The sequence below is a fragment of the Nuphar pumila genome, chromosome 7 (assembly GCF_984573655.1).
Source record: "Nuphar pumila chromosome 7, dmNupPumi1.hap1.1, whole genome shotgun sequence".
In the NCBI taxonomy this organism is placed as follows: domain Eukaryota; kingdom Viridiplantae; phylum Streptophyta; class Magnoliopsida; order Nymphaeales; family Nymphaeaceae; genus Nuphar; species Nuphar pumila.
In genome coordinates, this window is record NC_143255.1 from 92479356 (window position 1) to 92504789 (window position 25434).

Here is a 25434-nt window from a genome sequence, read left to right on the forward strand (position 1 = left end):
CCCTTTGGATATTCGTACGGTTAGTCATACGGGTTATTAAATAATAGACCCCCGTATGGTCTCGGTCCGCTACGAGGTCTATGCCTGTGCGTACCCACAGGGTAAGAGTAAGATAAGCATTAAATAATTTAAGTTGACTAGAAACTTATCTCTGAAGAATTACATTCTGTTGAGTTGACTTTAGTAAAACTTGTGGAATCTACAGCTTGTATTAATGTGGATAAATATACCTCTAGTTCAGTCATCCTTTGCACTGTATCATGAATTAGAAAGCATAATCATCTTCTTAGAATGTTATAAACTTTCATGCTAGTTATATCTGCAGTACTTGCATATATTTGTACACAGGTCACTGAGCACCACATATAAATATAATGCTTCTTACGCAGACAGGGGAGTCTGACCCTTCTGCTTTAAATGTTTTTCAGGTAGCAACTAATTGGAGCATCGGGGTGTCGTTTTGGATAAAGCCAAGAGATCTCATTTATTCAGTATTTTATGTTTGAACTCTGATTAGTAGATTTACAATTCTGTTATGGGATGAAATTAATGACATTAATGTTTCAATTAATGAATGGTATATTTAGTACTTCTCTGTTTTACCCTGTAATGCGCCCGACTTGTATTTTACGTACTTCCGCTATTTCAAAAAAAAAAAATTTACTCCAAAATTTTTACTATAAAAAGTTGGGGCGTTACAGTCTAAGTAAATGACACGTACAATCGCTATTTACACAATGACGTATGAAGGCTACGTGCTATCACGATTTGCTTTTACGGGCTATATCTATGTCAACGATATTTCCTAATCGCTTTTACGGGTGATTGGGGTTTAGGGTTTAAGGTTTATGGTTTAGGTTTTGGGGTTTGGGGTTTAGGTTTTAGGTTTAAGGATTTTTGGGTTTTACTTTAACGATACAAATCGAGTTAACTTCTTAAATACAAATCGATTTCGTTTACAAAGACAAACAAAGATATATCGTTCTCGTCGTAACTTTGTAACTACAAATCTACATGATTTATAACCACATTCATATACAAAAAATATTAGTATTTAGTTACAATACATCATGACCAATGGTTTGGCTTAGATACAATACATGACCATCATCATCAAAGAAAACAAATATCATCACTAGTATGAAACCCACGTCCAAAATAGCGATGTGCTTCTAATGCAATCTAGGTGCAGGATTGTGGAAAGCTATTTATGGGAAGACATTTCCGTCAAATGCATATCTATCTTTTAGAGACTCCTATTTTTACATAAGAGATCACCAAAACATTCATATCATTCATCGTCGAGTTCATTTCCTGGTGCAAAGTGATTCTATGTGCAGTTGAGGATACATCCTCTCCAAAAAAACAAGCTCATTAGTAATGGCAGCCCACTGCACCATTTTCCTTGAACTGAGGTTGATTCTTAAAGACTCTAGCAATGGTGCACTCTTAAGAATATGCTTCACAAACTTCAGCTGAGGCATTGTCCCCTTGAAGGAGCTGATGGGCTGCATGATAAATCACTTTTATGTATTTGTCATGAAGTATATCGAAGATTAGACAAATATTTTTCCAACTATGAAGTATAGTTTGTGAACAATGGAGGGTTCGATAGTAGGAATGGATCAAATAGATGGACATCAGCATCACCCCTTGTCTATCCTGCAGAATATTTGTGCTTGCTTCGGTATGACGACAATGATTGAAGATGATTATGGTGTCATAAATTTATCGATGTATATGCAGAAGATAACCACCATAATCATCATCGAAGATTATACAAATCTTTTCTCATGGCATGAAACAACTACGTTATTAGCATCAAACCTCATCTATCAAACACATGTAGAAGGAACACAGAAGAATAAAGAAGAAAGAAAAATACAAGAGGAGAAGAAGAAGAAGAAGAAGAAGGTAGAGGAGAAAAAAGAAGAAGTTGCGCTGCCGCAAAAAAGAGGAAGAGAGGTTAAATAGATTAGGGTTTTAGACTTGAACAACGAATCAGGTCGGGTCGGGTTGGGTTTTATATATAGATCTATATTAGGGTTTTACATTTTGCAGGATTTTACGCACGTGTGCACAAATCGACACAATGTTTAGACTTAGTAAAGTACAAATCGATTTAAGTAACAGTTGCAAACCGTTGTGAGTAAATCGCGATATTACATATCGATATCATTCACATAGATAAACAAAGACATATCGTTGTCACAGTTACTTTATAAATACAATTAGACATCTCGATAATTACCTATTGGTGATGATATCTATTTTTTTGATGATGGTCATGTAAAAAAAGACTAGATTTTTTCGTAAATGATTGCAGTTGTAAATCACATTGATTTATAGTTTTAAAGTTACTCATTGATTTGCAACTGTTATTAAAATATTGTTTCTGTATAAAATATAAATCAGTATCGTGCTATAAATCACTTTGAATTTACCTTAATTTTTTTTGTTGAATTTCACGTCGATTTATAATTATGGGTTTAGGTGGGAGATTGATTGGATTGGGTTGTACAACAATGTGTATATTTGAAGGCTAGATGAGACAACAATTTGTTCGTGCACTTTTATCGTGATTTGTACTCATGCACATTGTGATTTTCATCCGGTTGTGACTGACATAGACGTCATTGTGTAGATCGCGATAGGACACTACATGGTATGACATCTTACAAATTGACACTGCGAAACACATAATATCTTACAAATCGATATACATATCACAAATTATATTATAAATCGATACAAAAATTCAGCATAATAGCTTACAAATCAATATTACAAAACACATAATATCTTACAAATCGATATACATATCGCAAAATGTATTACAAATCGATACGAAAATTCAGCATAATAACTTACAAATTGATATTAACAAACAAAACAATATCTCACAAATCGGTAGCATGTTACTACTACCACGATTTGCGATACATTGCATATACTGAGTGAATGGATGATACCGGATGGGGTAGAAGCCCTTCCTCGCATCTATAAATAAGCATTTTTGTCAACAAGTCTTAGCGTCTTACAAATATCTTTCATTTTCTAATCGTCAAAAAGACAAGATTCACCTACAATAACAAAACAACGCCTTAATGGCACTCACAATGATATATGTTCTTCTAATAGCATGATGACATGGAAACGTACTCACGACGCCTTAATGACACTTGTTGGAATGCTTGTGCGTCATTGTTTTTTTCCATACTGCCTAACGACAACAAAAAAGAAGAGAAGACTTTAAAAAGAGATGGTCGACAAATGCCTCTATGACGCCCACCAATGATCGAACCAATCAATTGATTTATAGTTATCTCAACAAGGTAGAAACAAACCCGAGAATGTTTTGTAACACAAGGCAAGAACGAGAATGCGACAATGTGTTGTAACATAAGCTAAAAACTAAGGAGGATACCTAGACTCGAGACGACGGTAAAGGCTGCTCTAGCAACAACAAATGACGATAAATGGTGCATCGTAAAAAAAAGCTTATGTTACAGTAGATGATGCAAATAGAACATTTGGACTTAACGTTTGGATTTAGAGTTAACATCATCCTCAGCTTTTTGTATGAAGGATATTTTTGTTTTTTTTTTTAATTTCTCTTTTTTTGGATTAAAGATATTTTTGTCATTTTCTCGAACCGTTGTTTAATGATGAGAATAGCAGGAAAGAGTACTTACATTTTTGCAACTGCACCGAACTCTGACGCTAAGTGATGCCGACATACACGGGGATACGAGCTCCCACGTGCTTATATACGTTGCGCTCAACTCATTCGGACACAGTCCGTCTTCGGGGTAGAACAGGCAACACCCTCCCGTGTTCCGTGGGTGTGTTTTGAATGGGTGCATAGATTTTGTGTTTTGTCCCCCAAGTACTTTATAAAGTACTCGCAGTGAGTGACCCTGGGAAAATCCCAGACGTCAACCGATCATGTCGTGCCGCTGTGTTTGGAAAAAAAGGAGTATGCGCACGTCGGGACGAAAAATTGGACAAAACGTTTGAGGTGGCAGCAAAAGAAGTCTGGCTTTTTCTTCAGAAGCCCCTACGAAGTGACGAAGTCCATTTTCTTCTGAGATGGACACGATCCGAATATTCTGGCGATTCCCTCCCCGTATAAAAACGTCACCTCTTCCCCTCCCGCTCTCGCTTTCCGAAAAGCAATGATCCCTCTTCTCGAGGTGCCGCGGCCTCTCCGCCTCCTCTGCTCCGCCGGTTCCGTCCACCCGATACGCCAACCGCGGAGTCGGATCGTCTCGGAGGCGAGGGAGATCCGCGTGTGCGTGAACCGGACGTGCAACCGGAGCGGGTCGAGGGAGACGCTAGCGCTGCTGGAGGGACTCGCCCCGCCGGGCGTATCGGTGACGTCCTGCGGGTGCCTAGGCCTCTGCGGCGCGGGACCCAACGTGGCGGTCCTCCCCGACGGGGTCGTCGTCCGCCACTGCGCCACTGCGTCCCGGGTCGCCGACGTCCTGGCCGGATACTGCGGTGTCTCGGACCCGGCGGCGGGCCTGGAGGCCCTCGCACTCAGGAAGAGGGCGGAGGGAGAGATGGACGGTGGAAATTTCGCCGGAGCCGTCGGCTTGCTCTCTCAGGTGAGGTTCTTCGTGAGATGTCCTTCTTGTCCCTGATCCGGTTCCGAAATTACCGTCGTAAGCTTTGGTTCTAATCGATGAAATAACGCCTTTCGTTCGTTTTCGCGCAATTGTTGGATTGTTTGATCCATTTCAATTTTTATGTCAAGATGGCCAGTTGTTCATTACAGACATGGATACGATTCGAACACGAGATAAAACTCGTGGATACGTACATGTTTAAAAGTTTATTATATGAGGATATGTTTGAATATTTATATGCACAGTTCAAGGATTAAACTCGAAAGTTAAGAAAAAAACACAAAAATAATTGAAAAAATAACGAAGTGCAAAATTATTAAAAAGTATAGTTGCGTCGAACGCGTGTCAATGGTTTGGTGTTGTTCCTCCTGGAAACAGGACCTCAAAGAGCCTGTCCCTGAGGTATATTGTTGCATGAGGAAAGTATTTCACCTTCGTAATTGGAAGTTTCTAGCCTTCTAAAACAAAAATAGGGCTTAAGAATGGAGTAGATAACAAATTGGTGGTGGCATCTAGAGGGAAGATGACTGATGGAAAGTAATGATCAAGGCTAAAAAATGAGATTTCTACCTGAGCTTGTTGATGAAAAGATTAAAACATATAAAGTTGGAGATCGAATCGAAGGGTCCTTCTTGAAAGGGAGACAAAGTGAAGTTAAGAAACAACATGAAAGGATATGTTGGTATAGAATTACAAGTTTATAACACACTTGTATATGAGAATCGTGCAAGTTCATCGGCATTATTAAAGAATTCAATTCAAAAAGTGGTGTCTGAATTTCAAGTCCTAGTCAATGGTGGATCACCTTGCCTTGTGGTTGCTTGTGATCTAAAATAACCTGCATGGTGGGAACAATTGATTAAACTCTCAAAGAGGCACGAGCTGTGCCACAAGAAACAAAGATTATGAACATTAGAAATGAAGTGCTTGGAAGGACAATTCCAGAAGATGTTATTTCTCGGGGAAGAATTGTCAACTTTCAAAGAAGCAGGAGCTTTGCAACGCTCTATCTTTTTTATAGTAAGTTCATCAAACAAATTTACTCTGGAGCTTGGCCTAACTCAACTCAAGGGGAGAGTGTGCGAGCCTTATTCAAGTTCATCTTTGACAAGCGATTCAGTTCAAACCTTAGAAAATAATCTCAAATATTGCACTATCTGATAATTAGTAGTTCTCTTCACTGCATATTTTTTATTAATAGGACTTGTAGAATTCATCACGCCACTGCCACATCAATGTATTTCCTAAAGTCGAACAACAATACAAGTCATGTTTTATTGATGTTTTTTCTTGGCTGTTTTGACAAGTGAGGGTGATGGTTTAAACTTTTTTGTATTTCAGGCTATCGATCTTAAACCCTCTGGAGGCATGCACTTTATCTACAGAGTCAGGTCTGCAAATCTCATCCTCTCCTATTAGAATGGTTCCAAGTCAATAAGATTGTTATGACATTTAATGGTGTCATTTTATAGGAACTAGAACCTTAATCATTGATAGAGGGACTGTTCCTGCTAATCATTAAAAACCATAGGACATTGCCATCAAAATACGTAACTTCTAATGAAGTAAATGGCATAAAGTCAAGGGAATGTTCCCACTTCCCACCATAACATGAAGCTGCTTCAAGTGGGTTTCACTCTTAATAAGAGATGGATTAGATAAGAGATAGGAAAATTTCTTCACTCTATGGAACATTTTGATGCACTTAAGAATTATCATCATAAGCTTTCTGAGAACAATATGCATTGTGACTCGTGTGTGATGCATAGTTGCTTTGTTCTTTCAGATCTGCTGCAAGGTTAGCAATGGGTGACTATTCTGGTGCTCTTCAAGATGCCACTGAAGCTTCGAGAGTCGCTCCAAATTATCCTCAGGTAAAGCATTTCTTTTGAAACATTTGTCGGACGGATTGTTTTCACGCTTTCCCTTTTTTTGTGGTTGAACATTGTATGGTCGTACAAAATACGCTGGTAAATGAAAGGTCATATTTCCAAGCCTACTGAAGCACTTGTCACTATGTTCTAAGCATGACAGAGTGTTGATTTGGTTGGATATTTGCCATGATATATCCAAAAATATCCATTTGTTAAACTACCAATATATTGCACTAATTATAAAAAATTAAGCTGGTTTAGTTGAAATTATCTTTTAGGCCAATATGATAATTGGGATTTTTCACATAATAGGGCATATTAAAAAACACTTGAGGAAGCTGTAGATAATGGAGAAGAAGAAGACCCAAGCCCATGTGGCCCCTTTAACTTCCTGCGTGAGGTGCAACATACAAATGTCTTTATGTTAAACCTAATTATGGTCAACACAAAGAGCACAAATAATAATCAATAATTACAACATGCCACAAATGTGGTTCTGGCCGGTATTGTACAAAACAAAAAAAAGGAAATGCAGAACATTCAAAAAGCAAAGGAGACACAACTATTCCATATAATACAAAGGACCACAAGTTGTCCACATAAGCAAGAAAAGTTAATACTCCCCCTCAAGTTGTACATTGAGCATACTTGTGTACAACTCGCTCTTCAAATTAGCTAGTCTTCCTTTTGACGCCCTTTGGGTGAATGTCAGTTACTTGATCTTCAGTTCCAATGAATTCTGTGCTTATCTCTTCATTCTCCCCCTTTTGTGAATAAAATGATAGTCACTGTATATATATGTTTTGATCTGTCATGAAAAATTGGTTTTGATGCAAGCGCCAAAGTGCTTCTGTCATCACTATAAATGACAGATGATTCATTACAAAAATCAAAGCTGTTTAATAAGCTTTTGACCCGAGTTATTTCAGATATTGTTCCAGCAATGAGAGAAATGTTTCTCTGAAAAAAATATCAATGAGAGAAATGGATATGTGTGAAAAGTTGGACAAGTTAACATGTATAAGCAACATTTAGCCAAAGACGGGAACACATTGTTAAGGTGTGCTACAAACTTGGTCATTTATTTTATTTTGTTGTCTCAGTGGGTTGAGTTTCAAGTCAATTTTTTTGTGTTATAATCTATGTCACAGGGATTCGGCTAACCAGGTGTCGCACCTGCGTCGACGTGATGCGACACGACACGGGTGCACGTGTGGGTGCGGCTCCTGGTGTGGTCAACCCAACCCTATGTAAAAAAAATGAAAATCACGACGTCGAGGGAAGCTCGCCTGAAGAAGAAGACAACGAGGAAAGAGTGAGGCGAGAGGGAGCTCACTTGAAAGGGGGCCAGAGGGCGCATTGTTGGCACAGGAAGGACCGACGTCGGGTGGCTCACCGGACGTGGGGCTTGCCGGCGTCAGGTGGCCGAACAACGAATGGGAGAGAGGGAGCCTGTGGTGGGGGGAGAAGGTGAGTGAGGAGAGAGAGTGAGCAGCTTGGGGAGGGGGAAGCAGATCAGAACATGAGCGTTTTTGCTCATGCCGCCATCGTGGCCATCCGATTTGCATTTTAAAAAGCTAAAAAGTCAACAAACCACGTGGCATTCATCCAAAATGCAAACAGACGGCCACGATATGTGCATGAGCAAAAACGCTCATGTTCAACATGACCTGATCTGCTTCCGCGTGGGGGAGGGTTTCTCGAATGAGAAACCTTACCATGCGTGCTTTAAATAAGCACGGATTTGGATCCGGGTCGGATCTGAATCTGACCTGGGTCCGATTTTTTTTGCCGCACACCCGCACCCATGTTTTTTTAAAGTGCCGCATCCCCACACCCGCACCCATGTGACATAGGTTATAATGTTGTTCCCTCTTCTATATAGATGTTCTAAGTCTGATGGTCTATGTCACATGGGTGCGGGTGCGGGTGCGGGTGCGGGGTGCGGCACTTTAAAAAAACTTGGGTGCGGGGGTGCGGCAAAAATATAAAAATTATATATATATATATATATATATATATATATATATATATATATATATATATATATATATATAGTCCAAAAGTTGGACATAAATGACCCTGAGTGCATTGATTGCACCCAGGGTCAGGTTGACCGCATCGGGTGCGGGTGCGACGTGGGTGCGTCACCTAGTTGGAGAGTCCTTGTGACATAGCTGATGGTGTTTTCTTGATAAAAAAAAGGCATCTTTTACCAGGGAGATCACCAGTAAAAGTAGCCTATCTGCTCTCCTACCCTTGAGGCTCCCCAGATATGTTTAACATGTTAGTCAATGACTCAATGTTGATGTTAGTGCTTCATTCTTATTATTATTTCTTGTTTTAATTGTGATGATTTAAGGCCATTGGTGCAATAAATGTTGCCATTAGCTTATTCCTTCTTTTGTAACAGAATATATTCTCGCTTAACCTTAGTGGATATTGTTGTTACTGACCTTGCTTGATGTGCTATTTGTCTTCAGCCTTTGTTTTGTTGCTGCTATGTCACATGGACATAGACACAAACATGGATTCAATATGGATACAAGACATAAATACACAATTTTTTGAGATTGAGGATATGATGACACAAGTTTTTTGTTTTAATTGATTTTTTTGATATCTTAATATATAAAAACATATTTTTAATTGAAAATATGTTTAGAAATTATTAACAACATTGAAATAGTATTGGACATATCATAGCATGTCATGTGGTTCGCTAAAAAAAACCCACATCACACCATCTGTACATTGTGTTGTTTTTCATATACATGAAACAATATAGCTGTGAAGAATCCTCCCAAACAATCAAGTTTTCAAATAACTTGATACTTCAAATACTCAATACATAAAATAAATGTAGAGTGTTTATAAGCTTTACACCACAAAAGAAGTGCAATAAATGCACAGTGTTTATAAGCTTTACACCAAAGAAAGTGCAATAAATGCACAGTGTTTACAAGCTTAAGGAGACAACTCCTTACTCTAATAATTCATACAATGGGCTCACATAGCCTTATTTATAAGCAAACTTAAGAGATGTTGGGCTATTCCCAACAACTCTTATTAGAGACGTTGGGAATCAGCCCAACGTCTATATTTTTAACACTGTGTACACAGTCAATGGCTGACTGTTGTACACTGTACACAGTCAGCCACTGACTGTGTACAAAAACATTATATAAGAAAACAAAAATAAGAAATGAAAAAAAACTACAAAAATAAAAAAATAAAAAAATAAAAAGGAGAAATTACAATCATATTCAAAAACATGAATATGCGTAAAATGTAAAAATGACTATAATACCCCTACAGCCAATACAATAAAGAAATATATATTTTATATATACAAGTAGATGAATACATATACATATATGAAATATATATATGTATATGTATCTTCTTTTATATATATAAAATATATATAGAAAATACATTGTCTTATAAATTACAATTTAACACCCCCCCTCAAACTTAGGGCAAGATGACCGAAAGTTTGCCAATGAGGAAATTGAACCGCGGAGCACACAAAGCTTTGGTGAAGAAATCTGCCAACTGATATTCTGAAGTTACATATAGAAGATCTATAACTCCTTTCAGATACGCTTCCCGAACATAGTGACAGTCCATCTCAATGTGTTTAGTCCGCTCATGAAAAGTATGATTTTTGGTAATATATATTGCACTCTTGTTATCACAGCATAGCTTGGTGGGCCCTGCTATTGAGATCCCCATATCTTCTAATAGCTGATGAATCCATACAATTTCCATGGTAGTAGTCGTCATGACACGATATTCAGCTTCTGTTGAGGATAGAGACACTTTTTGTTGCTTTTTACATCTCCATGAAATCAGCGAGTCTCCTAAAAACACACAAAAACCAGTGGTGGAGTGACGGTTATTTGGGTTACCTCCCCAGTCAGAGTCAGTATAAGCAATTAATTTTAATTCAGAAGAAGAGGATAAGAATACTCCCTTATTTAGTGTGCCTTTTATGTATCTTACGACTCGCAAGATGGCACTCATGTGAACTGATGTAGGCGCATGCTGAAACTGACTTGCAGTATGGACTGCATGAAATATATCTGGTCTGGTAATACTTATATACATCAATGATCCTACAAGCTGTCTGTAGGGTGTAGGATCCGAAAGGGGAACCCCATCATCAATTTTCATTTTTGCCCCTACTACTGCAGGAGTTTCACAAAGCTTGTCATCTGTAATACCTGACCTGTCAATGATATCAGAAGCAAGCTTAGTTTGAGATAAGAAATATCCTCTAAGGGAGTATGCTACTTCAATCCCCAAAAAATAAGTTAGAAAACCCAAATCAGACATTTCAAATTTATCTTTCAAGATAGATTTTATACTCTTAACCCCGTTAGAATCACTCCCGGTGATCAGCATGTCATCAACATATAATAATAAAATCACAATCCCTGCATTGGATTTTCTAACAAATAGAGCAGTGTCAGTAAAGCAAGAGGAAAATCCATTTTCAATCATTACAGAGTTAAACTTATCATACCAAGCATTGGAGGCTTGTTTTGGACTATAAAGTGCTTTTTGAAGACGAAACACTTTTCCCTTAGGAGTCTTCATTCCAGGTGGAGCATCCATATAAACTTCTTCGTTTAAATCACCATTTAAAAAAACATTTTTAACATCCATTTGATAGATGTTTCACTTGTTGATAGAAGCAACAGTTATAAGACATCGGACAATGACCATACGAGCTACATGAGCAAAAGTTTCTTCGTAGTCAATACCATACTCTTGACTATATCATTTGCAACCAAACGAGCTTTATATCTTTCAAGGGATCCATCACTTTTAGTCTTTATTTTGAAAACCCATCTGCACCCTATTGTTTTCTTACCTTTAAGAAAATTTTGAAACTCCCAAGTTTTGGCTTTTCTTAGAGCCTCAAGTTCATTGTCCATTGCACTAATCCATTCAGGGCACTTTCGTGCTTCAAAATTTCTAGGTTCTATATAAGAGTGAATGGCACTAAGGCAGGCCCTATGTTTAGGTGAAAAAGAGTCATAGGAAATGAACCTAGAAGGAGTCTTTCTACTTCTTTCGGTTCTACGAGGGATCACTTCGCTCTGAGGAGTACTTGGACTAACATTATCATATCTTTCAAGAGCACTTCTAAAGTTGTTTCGATCTCTATGAGTATAGGTGATAGGGTCTCTGGGTAATCCTTCATCAATATGTTGATGTGATGAAGGGAGCAAGGGGATGTTTTCCTCAGTTTCAAATTCGTTTGAGTTACTTTGATCTGACTCATCATCACTAGTATCATCGTCTTTATTCAGTAAATCAAATAGAAGAGAATAATCCACGTTTTCATTATGAGATTCACAATGTTCGAATCCACTAAGATTTTCCAAAAAACTCACATTTCTGGAAACATACAGTTTATCACTTTTGACATCATAACAACGAAAACCCTTTTGGGTTTCAGAATAGCCAAGAAAGGCACAAGGAATGGCCTTAGGAGAAAGTTTGACATTCTTATCAGTAAGAATAAAACATTTACACCCAAAGACCCTTAACCTACTATAATCAGGTTCCTTTTCATATAATTTTTCAAAGGGAGAAATTTTGCTTAAATTTTTCGATGGAAGTCTGTTTATGAGATAGACAGAGGTAAGGGCTGCCTCAGCCCAGAGATTCTTTGGAATGTTTTGTGAAATGAGTAAAGTTCTAGTTGTTTCAATGATGTGCCTATGCTTTCGTTCGGCTAACCCATTTTGTTAGGGGGTTCTCGGACAAGATTTTTGGTGAAGAATATCAAAAATTTCAAGATAACTTTTGAATTCATTTGAGAGGTATTTTCCTCCAGAGTCGGACCTAAGGATTTTTAGGCATCCATTGAATTGATTTGAAATCATCATATAAAAACTTTTAAAAGTTGAAAAAACTTCATGTTTATGTTTAAGAAAATAAATCCAACAAAACCTAGTGTAGTCATCCACAAAAATCACATAGTATGAAAATCCTCCCTTTGACATCACAGGAGCCGGACCCCATACATTGGAATGGACAATTTCAAATGGTTTTGTCGTAAACATGGATCTTTGAGGAAAAGGCAAACATTTCATTTTTCCAAGAATACATTCTTTACATAGAAAATCGCTTTTACAAAGATGTTTAATAAAAGGCAGATAGGAGATTTTAACAATATTGGGATGACCCAATCTCTTATGCCATACATGAATATCTTTGTTTTGAACAACATTACAAAATTGACTCTTGGGAACTTGAAGAAAATCAACGTAGTAGAGGTCTCCTCTTCTAGAGCCTTCCCCAATCAATCTCCTGGACTGGCGATCCTGTATCCAACATTTATTAGAAGAGAATTTTATATCGCAACCATGGTCTGAGAGTTGGGAGACGGAAAGAAGATTTAAATTAAGTTTTGGGATAAGATGAATTTTTGGAACAAAGAAGTCTTGTCTTTCAAAATTGTCTATTCCTTTAATCTCAAGAGGTGTTCCATCCGCGGTTGAGACAAAGGATAAAAACGAATTTTTAGAAAAATTTGAAAGAGAGCAAGTACTAGGGGTCATGTGAAAGGATGCCCCGGAATCTAAAAGCCAAGATGTCTTACCGGGGGAAGAAGATGACATGGCGGCTCCGGAAATGCCTCCCTTGAGAAGAGGTTGCAATGCCTCTACGATTTGTTGAAGGGAAAGAGACTCACTTGATGATGAAGGTCGTTCTTCTGCTTGGGATGCCATAGCCGTTGCAATTAATTTCTTCCATTTAGGACACATAGGTTTGATATGTCCTGGTTCTTTACAAAAGTGGCAATTCAATTTGCTAGTCTTTTTTGCCATACCGATCATTTTCTCCTTGACCTTGGTTCTTGAAATGAGGAGGTTTATAAGTCTTCACGTTATTCCCCGGTCTTGACACGGCATTAACCATTTCACTATCTTCTTGAGTAGAAGAGGTAACAAGAATGCTAGGATTATTCTTGCTAATCCCCATACGGGTTTCTTCACCACTTAGCTTGGTGATTACATCTTCAAGTGAGGGAGATGTGAAAGCGGAGAGAAGAGAGGACCGAACTTGTTCAAATTCGGGTCTAAGTCCATTTAGAAAATTGAAGAACCGGTCTTCCTCAAGTTGTTTGTGCCTTAATTCGATTGCTTCTCCACTCCATTTTGGTTAAAGGATGGCAAGCTCGTCCCAAATAGAGGATAATTCGGCAAAGTACTCCCGAATGGTCATTTCATTTTGTTGGAGGGTCAAAGCCCTCTTTTGGAGAAAGTACTTGTGAGATAAGTCTCTTGAAGTGTACATTTTCTTAAGATACAACCAAGCTTCGGAAGTTTTTTTAAATTTGATGATATTGGCGTTTATCTTGGTCTCAACGGATGAAAAAATCCAAGATAAGATCTTGAAGTTCTTCATTTCTCAATCATCATGCTTTTTAGAATATTCCTCAAGAGCCTTTTGTCTTTCATCCCCTTCAAGGATCTTAATATCCCCTTCTTCAATGATGGTGATTTTGGGTTCCGGTTCCGGTATTGATCCATGAATGTAACCCCAAAGCCCCTTTCCTTTAATATGGGCTTCCATATTACCGGCCCAAACATGATAGTTTGAGCCATTAAGCTTAAACCCAAAAGAGAAATGGGAGTCTTTTCGCCCATTAGAGAGGAAAGAAGACAAGAAATAATACGTACCTCAAGTATTTTTCGCGTCTTTCTTGATAAAAGAGGCTTCTAAAATATTGCCCGAAGAAGATGATCCACTTCGATCTCAAAAAGCTTGAAGGCACGCTTTTCGAGGTATTCAAATGGAGGAGAATCGCAATTCTTCTTCTTCAACAAGGCTCTGATACCATGTGAAGAATCCTCGCAAACAATCAAGTTTTCAAATAACTTGATACTTCAAATACTCAATACACAAAATAAATGTACAGTGTTTATAAGCTTTACACCACAAAAGAAGTGCAATAAATGCACAGTGTTTATAAGCTTTACACCAAAGAAAGTGCAATAAATGCACAGTGTTTACAAGCTTAAGGAGACAACTCCTTACTCTAATAATTCATACAATGGGCTCACATAGCCTTATTTATAAGCAAACTTAAGAGACGTTGGGCTATTCCCAACAACTCTTATTAGAGACGTTGGGAATCAGCCCAACGTCTATATTTTTAATACTGTGTACACAGTCAATGGCTGACTGTTGTACACTGTACACAGTCAGTAAGGCTGACTGTGTACAAAAACATTATATAAAAAAACAAAAATAAGAAATGAAAAAAAACTACAAAAATAAAAAAATAAAAAAATAAAAAGGAGGAATTACAATTGTAATGAAATGGTGGTCTTCAACAAATGCACAAATAACTCACAAACAAGTGTCTATTGGAGACACTACAAGCATGACCCTTGAAAGGGTATAAAAGGAAAAACACTTGAAAAATAAATAATACTTTATTCATGAACAAAATGAAATGGAAAAGTGCTACTGGAGTGTTGTGCGATCGTAGAATGCCATTGCGGTTGAAGGAAAAGTTTTATAGGACGACTATTAGACCCGCTTTACTATATGGTACGGATTGTTGGGCTGCCAAGAGACATCATATTCAAAAAATGAGTGTAGCTGAGATGCGGATGCTTAGATGGATGTGTGGAAATACAATAAAAGATAAGATTTGGAACGAAGAGATACGTAAGAAGGTAGGTGTTGCACCCATTGAAAATAAGATGCGAGAGAATCGTTTACGGTGGTTTGGACATATTCGGCGAAGGCCTAATGATGCTCCAGTTAGAAGGTTGGAGAAATGGGAAAATATATTAGTTAAAAGAGGTCGGGGTAGGCCTAGGAAGACTTGGATGGAGATGATAGGAAAGGATATGAATGCTTTGAACCTCACCGAGGACATGGCGTTGGATAGAAATGATTGGAGGAAAAGGATTCATGTGGAAGACCCAAAATGAATTTCTTTTTTGGTTCATATTGCTGACCCCAATTGTTTTGGGATGAAGGCGTAGTTGTTGTTGTTGTTGTTGTATTCATGAACAAAATGCTTAAGAAGCATGGTACATTACATTGAAGGGGTTCACCCCTATATATACAAAAAAGTGGAAGAGAGTGGAGAGCTCATTTTGAGCTCTCCAAAAGAGACGTTGGATTCCAACGTCTCTTAATATAGCTGTTGGACTACAGTCCAACAACATTTATTATTATAGCTGTTGGACTATAGTCCAACAGCATTTATTATAGCTGTTGGACTACAGTCCAACAGCTATTTGCACAGTCAAGTTCCAACAGGAACTTGACTGGATCAAATATCTAGTTTCTATTGAACTAGATGCTAAAAAAGAAAATAAAGAAAAATAGAAAAATAAAATAATAAAAGAAAATATAATAATATTAAATAATATATATATTACAGTTTACATTTTAACACTCCCCCTCAAACTTACGGTACAATGAGCGAAAGTTTGTCTAAGAGGAAGTGAAATCTGGGAGCAGCGAGAGGCTTGGTGAAAAAGTCTGCTAATTGATATTCTGATGTAACATATGGCAGATCAATGGTTCTATGTAAGTATTCCTCTCTGACATAGTGACAGTCCATCTCAATGTGTTTAGTACGCTCATGGAATGTCCGGTTGCTTACAATGTGGATCGCACTTTTGTTGTCACAACACATCTTTGAAGCTTGTGTTGCTTTAGCTCCCATATCCGCTAGCAATCGTCTGAGCCAAACAACCTCCATAGTGGTGGTTGCCATGGCTTTGTATTCAGCTTCGGTGGAGGAAAGAGAGACTTTTTGCTGCTTCTTGCACCTCCACGAAATTAAGGTTTCACCTAGGAACACACAAAAAACAGTAGTTGAGTGTCTATTATTGGGATCACCTCCCCAGTCAGCATCAGTATATGCAATTAAATTTAATGAAGATGAAGCAGACAAGAAGAGTCCTCGTGAAAGAGAGGATTTTAAGTATCTAATAATACGCAAAATCGCTCCCATGTGCACGGAGGTGGGAGCATGCTGAAACTGACTGACTGTATGAATCGCATGAGTTATATCTGGCCTAGTAATGGAAAGATAAGAAAGAACTCCAACAAGCTGTCTATAAGGAGTAGGATCATCAAGAAGTTCTCCATCATCAATTTTCATTTTAACATTGACAACTTCTGGAGTGTCTACTTTCTTATCATCTGTAATGCCAGACCTGGAAACGATATCAAGAGCAAATTTAGATTGAGATATCAAATACCCCCGAGGGGAATAAGCAACTTCAATGCCTAAAAAATATCTTAATAAACCTAAGTCAGTCATTTCAAAGTGAGTTTTAAGAAGAGATTTGATATTTGCAACTCCCTGTTTGTTGCCTCCAGTGATGATCATATCGTCCACATAGAGAAGAAGAATAATGATGCCTGCATCAGATTTCTTAACAAACAAAATAGTGTCAGTTAAACAAGGTTGAAAACCAATATCAAGCATAACATGACTAAATCGGTCATACCAGGCTTTTGGAGCCTGTTTAAGACCATAAAGAGCTTTTTCTAGACGAAGAGCTTTACCCTTAGGGATACTAATACTAGGTGGGGCTTCCATGTATACTTCTTCAACGAGATTTCCATTCAGAAAAGCATTTTTGACATCTAATTGAAAGATAGGCCATGTTCTAATGGAGGCCAAGGCTATTAAAGTTCTAACAGTGGTCATACGGGCCACAGGAGCAAATGTTTCTTCATAATCGATGCCATACTCTTGGGCATATCCTTTTGCTACTAAACGAGCCTTATATCTTTCCAGGGTCCCATCACTTTTGGTTTTGACTTTGTATACCCACCTACAACCTATAGGTTTCTTACCTGGAGGAATATCTTGTATCGTTCAAGTATTGGCCTTTTCTAGTGCATCCAATTCTATTTTCATGGCTTCTATCCATTCTATATGATTTTTTGCTTGAGAATAGGATGATGGTTCAACATATGATTGTATTAATGCAATGGCGGCCCTATACGTGGGTGAAAAAGATTCATAAGACACAAATTTTTCTGGAGGTTTAGAGATTCTAGACGTTCTTCTAGGTGAGACTTCAGAGTATTTTTGTAATGCACATGGAAGATTTTGCTCTCTACGTCTTGACTATTGTAGACTAACATCCCTATGGATTTGCTCTTCATTATCATCATTTTCAACAACAATAGGACTTTGATCATTGTCAAGGTCACATCCAACATCACATTCATTGGATTTTGAAGTTAGATCAATTAAAAACGAGTATTCAGTGACATCCTTGGATTTTTCAAATTCAAAGAAGCTTTCTTTTTCCAAAAAAGATACATTTCTTGACACATATAATTTGTCATTTTGAAAATCGAAACACCTATAGCCTTTTTGATTATCAGCATATCCTAAAAAGGCACATGGGATTGCACGAGGAGAGAGTTTGTCATTTCTGTTAGTGAAAACAAAACATTTACATCCAAAGACTCTTAATCTAGAATAATCTGGAGTTAAATTAACAAGTTTTTCTATTGGAGTTGTATTCTTTAATGAGGAAGATGACATCCTATTAATGAGGTAGGTGGCAGTTAGGACTGCTTCAGCCCAAAAACTTTTTGGAACTTGATTTGCAATTAGCAATGTCCTAGTAGTTTCCATAATGTGCCGATGTTTGCGTTCGGCTAGGCCATTCTGTTGTGGAGTGTGTGGACATGATCTTTGATGTGTAATACCATGTAAATTGAGATAGTCTTTGAATTCGTTGGACATAAATTCTCTCTCTGAATCAGTGCGAAAAACAGAAATATCATTTTGAAACTTATTTTTAACCATTTTATGAAATATTTGGAAGTTAGCAAAGACATCAGATTTATGTTTAAGAAAATAAATCCAAGTATGTCTAGAAAAGTCATCAACAAAAATGACATAATATGTATAACCACCTTTGGAAATAACTGGTGCGGGGCCCCAAACATCCAAATGTATTAAGTGGTCGTGAGGAAACAAAAGTTCTACTAAGAAATGGTAACCTTTTCATTTTGCCAAGAATGCAGTCTTTACAAGAAAAATTTTCAGAATTACAAAATTTTTCCAAACTTGGAAAATATTGAATTTTAGACATATGAGGATGGTCAAGCCTTTTGTGCCATAAATCCAATTCTAATTTCTAAATATTATAACAAAATGCATTCTTGGGTAATTCCAAAAAGTCCATGTAATAAAGTCCTCCTTCTCTATGGCCTTCCCCAATCAGCTTCCCTGACTGGCGATCCTGTACCCAACAACCATGAGAAGAGAAGGAGATATTACATCCATAATCAGATATTTGCGAGACAGATAAGAGATTCAAATTAAGTTTAGGGATATATCTAACTTCTGGGATAAAAAATCTTTTGGATTTTTGAAGATTTTCAAAACATCCTATTCCTTTTACTTCAAGAGATGTGCCATCGGCTGTAAAAACCTTTGACACACTTGAGTTATTTTTAAGACATTCAGATAGACTATTAACATTTGGGGTCATATGAAAAGAAGCACCAGAATCTAAAAGCCAAGGAAAGTTACCTGGACCGGAGAAAGATGCAATTGCCGCTCCAGTTGAGGCTTCGGTTGAGGAGGATACCCCTTTGAGAAGAGGTTGAAGGATTTCCATCAGTTGAGCCATAGACACAGGTGCATCTTGATCTTTTGACTCAGATTCAACAGATGCAACTCTTTTTTCTTCTCTTCTTTTTAACTTTGGACATTGAGGCCTATAGTGCCCCGGTTCATGACAATGATGACAAATAACTTTTCTTTTATCAAAGTCGCCGTTTTGCCTTCCAAAATGAGGCGGCTTGTAAGTACGAGTATGATTCCCCGGTCTAGATACAACTAAAACGGAGTCATCATCAACTTTTGGAGTACTTTTTCTAAGTCTATTTTCCTCCATAGTGAGCTCTTCTATAGTATCAACAATAGAAGGAATTTTTCCACGATGTAAAAGGGCCGATTTGGTGGATTCAAACTCCGGCCTTAGACCATTCACAAATTGATAGAAATGTTTCATATCGAGTTGCTTTTGGCGAAGCTCGATGTCTTCGGCACAATGCCATTTGGGCTCAAGAAGAGCCAACTCTTTCCAAAGTTCGAACAACTCATTATAATATTCTCGAATAGTTTTATCTTTTTGAGTCATTGTCCGAACTTTATCTTGTAAATTGCATACATGTGCAATATCTTTAAGGGAATACATGTTTTTGAGGTATTCCCAAGCCTTATCGGCATGCTCAAACTTAGCTAGACTAGAGCATTTTTTAATGTCTATGCTATTGATGAGCCATGACATAATTTTTGCATGCCCTATCCTCCATTCTTTCCATTTCTTTTCATAAGTGGCTAACACCTTACTCTTCTCTTCTTCCGTTAGAGGAACCTCTTTATCACCCTCTTTCTTGGTAAAAGATAGTTTAGGTTCCAAATCGGAACCATCCACTATACCTCATAAACCTTTTCCCCAAATGTGGTGCTTCATAATCGAAGCCCACATTACATAGTTAGTATCATTTAGCTTCATAGGAATGATGGTGATCTTATCATTGTCATCCATCTTTTACAAAGGTAAAAGAGGAATAAATAGGAGGAGAGAGAGAAAAAATAAAAAGAAAAGAAAAAGAGTAGACAAAGGAATAAGAGAGGATACAAAACCAAAATTTTTTGTAGCACAAGTTCGCCTTTCTTCAAACAATCCTTCTTGAGCCAAGAACAAGGTGATAAAACACCTTTTGTAAATATGGCACGGAAATCGAGGCGGAAGCACTTCAAGATCTAAGGATTTCGTAGCTTTGATACCATGTAATGAAATGGTGGTCTTCAACAAATGCACAAATAACTCACAAACAAGTGTCTATTGGAGACACTACAAGCATGACCCTTGAAAGGGTATAAAAGGAAGAACACTTGAAAAATAAATAATACTTTATTCATGGACAAAATGCTTAAGAAGCATGGTACATTACACTGAAGGGGTTCACCCCTATATATACAAAAAAGTGGAAGAGAGAGGAGAGCTCATTTTGAGCTCTCCAAAAGAGACGTTGGATTCCAACGTCTCTTAATATAGCTGTTGGACTACAGTCCAACAACATTTATTATTATAGCTGTTGGACTATAGTCCAACAACATTTATTATAGCTGTTGGACTACAGTCCAACAGCTATTTGCACAGTCAAGTTCCAACAATCTAGTTTCTATTGAACTAGATGCTAAAAAAGAAAATAAAGAAAAATAGAAAAATAAAATAATAAAAGAAAATATAATAATATTAAATTATATATATATATTACAGTTTACATTTTAACAACAATCATATTCAAAAACATGAATATGCGTAAAATGTAGAAATGACTAAAATACCTCTACATCCAATACAATAAAGAACTATATATTTTATATATACAAGTAGATGAATACATATACATATATGAAATATATATATGTATATGTATCTTCTTTTATATATATAAAATATATATAGAAAATACATTGTCTTATAAATTACAATTTAACAATAGCATGTCCCAATGACACATGTTCTCGCTTATTGTACTTTTTCTCTTTCTCCTTACAAAATTTTGGCCTGCAAAGCTCTTCAAAAGAAAGTGTTTCCACTTACAAATTTGGAAATTTAAAGAAATTTGACTATCAGTATTCAGTAGTTTTGAGTGAAGTGCATGAATTATCATTGGCAATTTCTTAAGCTAGAAATTTTATTCTGGTTATAATGAGTGATTTTTTTTGTAGGCTTACATTTGCCAAGGTGACGCTTTCTTTGCAATGGAAGAGTATGCTGCAGCTCAAAAGGCATATTCAGCTGCATTGCAAACTGACCCATCAACTCGTCGTTCAAAATCCTATAAGGTTAAGCAGTAACTTTTTGTTCAAATGTTAGAGATGATTGTGGCTTTCATATTTCTTGTTGACCGTGGGTTTCATAGGAAAATGCTCTCTCATCCACCTCCGATGAAAGCATTTTCATATAAAGTGGGTGCCGTGAAAGAACCCCATTTCTCTCCCATGAGAAATCCTACTGGTTCAACTGTCATGCTTCATCGTTGCTAGAGCTGGTAAATGAGCTGAATGAGCCGAGCTTGGGCTGTTCGGGCTCGGCTCGTTAAGGGTACACCGCAGCTAGAGCTTGGCTCGTGAGCTCATCATAAGCGGAGCTGAGTTTGGCGAGCTGATCATGAGCTGGCTTGTTTTCTTTAAAAATTTATTTTAAGTGTTTTAAAGCTTGGTAATATATAAAAATATATATAATACATAATTATACAATATGTAAAACAAGGCTATACAAGCCAAGCTTGCCATGTTCATGCTTGGCTCATTTACCTAAATGATCTGGATCGTTGAGCTCAATTTCCGAGCCAAGCCGAGCTTCTCACGGGCCAAGTCAATCTGAATGGTGAGCTGCTCGTCTTGTTTCCCAGCCCTAATCGTTTCATCTGCCGAAGTGCTTCATCTCCAAGGTTGTCTAATCACGCTGCTGGTTGTCTGTTTCTAAGATATGGCAGACACATAAATCTTACCATTAATATTATCTTTTGATTAGCCGTTTCATGTCTATCATAACATATTTTGAAGATCTTGCACTTAGCACTCTCACATGTCTAACATTTTGAAGTAATTAATGGATGTAGGTACTTTGCTTACTTGTTTTTTGTGAATAGTTATTAACATATTCTTTTTCTCAATTAACTATTGCTTTGTTAGACATACTGTCTTTCTCTTCTAAAGTCAATGGGTTGCACATAAGTAATTGGCAGATGTTTGCCTGATATTTTATTTTATTTTTATTGTTGATGATGGCCACATTCTAATGGCACTATCTTATTGCACATCATGAGTTTTTTCATGCTGCCCTTTTCATGCCTTACTATGATTCTATTTTCATGCCAGCACCTTTACTTGCATAGTTACATAAATGCTAAGAACCTTCACTTTTCTCATGTGAAACAAACATCAAAATAGCATTTTCCCACCTCGTGAAACAAACATATAAAGGTGGCTTTCATGGGAAAACATTTTCATATGATTTGCCTTTCCCATGAAAAGGTCTTTTCCCTATGAAATGATTTTCCATTTCCTCATACTAAACAAATAACCATTAGTAGATCAGTTTTGTCCTTCTATGTTTCAAATTGGTTTGATATGCATGCCTTATTATTTGATTATTTGTATAGGCACGGATTGCTAAACTTCAAGAGAAAATTTCTGCTGCAAGTACGTCTTAACTTGCAATTTACGAATATAATCACTGAGCCTGGTTGAAAGGACATTTATGAGTAAGTGGAGATTTTGTGTTATTTCCTGATTTTTGAAGTCGAGACTGCAGCAATCGACACTTTAGATGATCTTCTGTAAATATTTCTGTGCAAGTTGTCCAAGTACGAAAGGGATTGGTTATTGAAGAAAAAAAAGCATAAATAGCAATCATATTTTGTTCCATGCAACTGATTTTTTAGATATGAATCTGTAGAACTAGATATCCACCTAGTCTTACTGTGGATCTATTTTACTTATTATTAGTTCATAAAATATCACACAATGCCTTTGTATCTCTTTTTGTGTCAAATACATGACCCTTCAGTAATTCTATCTGATGGTATAGTGCTCTTTCTTGAAAACTGAATCTTTTCTTTTGGCATCTGTAGTAGTCCAAACAAAAGGCCTTTTTTCCCCTGGTGGTTGTCATGTCAAATGCAAGTGAAAGAGGCTATTTTGTCTCTCCATCTAATGGCATTTCCTCCTAGAGGATAGAATTAATATGAGATGCTTAGTTATGATCTTATGTCAGAGCATTAGAGCTAGTTAGCTAGCTGCATGTTCAATTTCATCTCTGTCTTTCAGCCAAAATGAAATTTTATCTTGAGAATGTATCACTGTTTTTTAGGAAATTCATTCAGAGATAAATAAGCTTTGTTTCAACCTTCTTGCTTTCTTTGGTCCCACCTTTAGTTTGGAAGGCTTTTCCAGCTCTCTGATGTGTAATAGAAAAAGATCCATCCCAATGCCAGGAACCAGGATCTGCCTCTAGACGTGGAGTATCCTAAATACTCTTTGCATCTGAAACTAGTGGATACTCAAGGAGAAGAGATTTGAGTGTTGCAGTTCGAGTCCTTGATTCAAGTCCTTGATTCAAGTCCTTGAATGAGTAGGTATTAGCCTGGACTTGCATCACTATCAAATTGAATCAATGTAGAGGGTGCAAACTTACCTCCATAGGAACCATACAACTTTTCAATTTCTGGCAACAACTTGAACTTCCTGCTAGTTTTTACCTTTGCAATGCCTGTCGTATATTTATAGTCAAGAGCATTGCAAGATTGTGGAGGCTTGACTCAAATATGGCATAAAAACAGGTTGACTTGACTTGTCTCTGAGACCATAAGAGTTCTTTGGTTCTTATGAATGTGAAAAAAATAGTAGAATATAAGACTTTCCTGAGAGATAGACATCATAAATAAAAAGAACATAATAGTTTAGGCTTCTATTGTAATGATAAAGGTCAAAAAGTCATGTCAGGAACAAGTTCGTCAGTGGCACTTTTGGATTGAATGGTCTGTCAAGCTTGTAGCATGGGTTGGAGTAGTGAGGGTGGTCAGCTCTTGCAGGAAGCAGAACTTGAGACAGATGAATCTGCCTTCCTCTCCTCTCTATTGAGTCTGTACATTGTTTGTTCACGGGTCTGGATCTGTACCCCTAGACCCGATGACCTTATGCAACATTTATGTAACGTCTTTTGTATTATTGTCATTATTGGGTCTGTCAGACCCGATCCGGGTCCGACAAACCCAATCCAAATTGTAACATATATAATATGAAATATAGGGCATGATGGTGTGTAGAGGATTATTTTCAGCAGCTGCCGCCCCTTGCTCAACACATCTTCTCCTTCTTTGTTGACAATAAGTTGAAGCACACATTCTCACATGGTATCAGAGCAGGATCACATCTGACTTCAGTTCAAGGGCGTGAAACAGATTTCAGAAAGTGTCTCGAGAGATTTGTCTTCTGTTCCAGGTTAGCAAAAAAAAAAACTGTCTTCTATTTTCTTTATCTTTCTGTCTTATCTTTTCTCTCTGTTCCCTCCATCTGTTTCCTTCAAAACCATCGATCTTTAATTTCAAAATCAAACTTCTGATTTTGTTATTTCAATTGAATCTTTGGTTTTCAAAATCAAACTTCTAATTTTATTTTGATTTAATCTTTGGATTTCAGATCTGGTTTTCATTCCAGATATGTTCCTTTTCTTATTCTCGACGTCAAACTTCATTTTTTACCCATCTTTCTCGTTGATTCCAGATCTGATTAGTGCATCATATCTGTTCCTCCAGATCTGTTTCTCTTCTTATTGCCAACGTCAAATTCATTTTTTACCCATCAGATCTGTTCCTCCAGATTTGTTTCTGCCTTGCACCAGTTCCTGTCTTGCATTATCATCAGATCTGACTATTCACGTCAGAATACTCATCTTACAGACTTTATTGAGTTTCAAATCTGCATACCCAATTTTCGTCCGACTTGACTTTATATCTTTGGAATCTGCGAAAAGTCTGATCAGACTCTGACCAGTACAGATCGTGCAGTCCATTAAAGGTATTAGAGAAGCAGCGAGTCAAACCTAAAAAAAAAAGGTGGTGAACTCAGATTATTGGGCCGATTGTTTCGATTGTTTCCCTGGCTTGTTGGACTGTCTTGTTGATCTATTTCTCGTTCTTCTCTTCAACACCATTTATTCTTAATTCTCTTCATGGATTCTCCTTCTCTCCCATCGAGCTTTCTTGGCCAACTTATTTCCGAGAAACTCACCAACTCGAATTACTTAACTTGGAAGAGGCAAATATTGTCTTTTATTAGGAGTTTGGATCTCTCTGGATATCTTGATGAA

General features: G+C 37.2%; 1 protein-coding gene across 2 annotated transcripts; it reads left to right on the plus strand.

Annotated features, from left to right (window-relative positions):
- The first annotated feature begins 3598 nt into the window (after positions 1-3598).
- Positions 3599-23138, plus strand: LOC149832481 (tetratricopeptide repeat (TPR)-containing protein). 2 transcript variants are annotated; one of them, XM_090012472.1, is made up of 5 exons: positions 3599-4610; positions 5973-6022; positions 6418-6505; positions 21288-21404; positions 22727-23138. In XM_090012472.1, exons 1-5 carry the CDS (start codon positions 4179-4181, stop codon positions 22775-22777), a joined length of 738 nt encoding a protein of 245 aa, XP_089868598.1. In that variant the 5' UTR covers positions 3599-4178; the 3' UTR covers positions 22778-23138. The 2 variants fall into 2 exon arrangements, with proteins under 2 accessions (XP_089868598.1, XP_089868599.1); XM_090012473.1 differs by lacking the exon at positions 21288-21404.
- The last annotated feature ends 2296 nt before the right edge of the window (positions 23139-25434 follow it).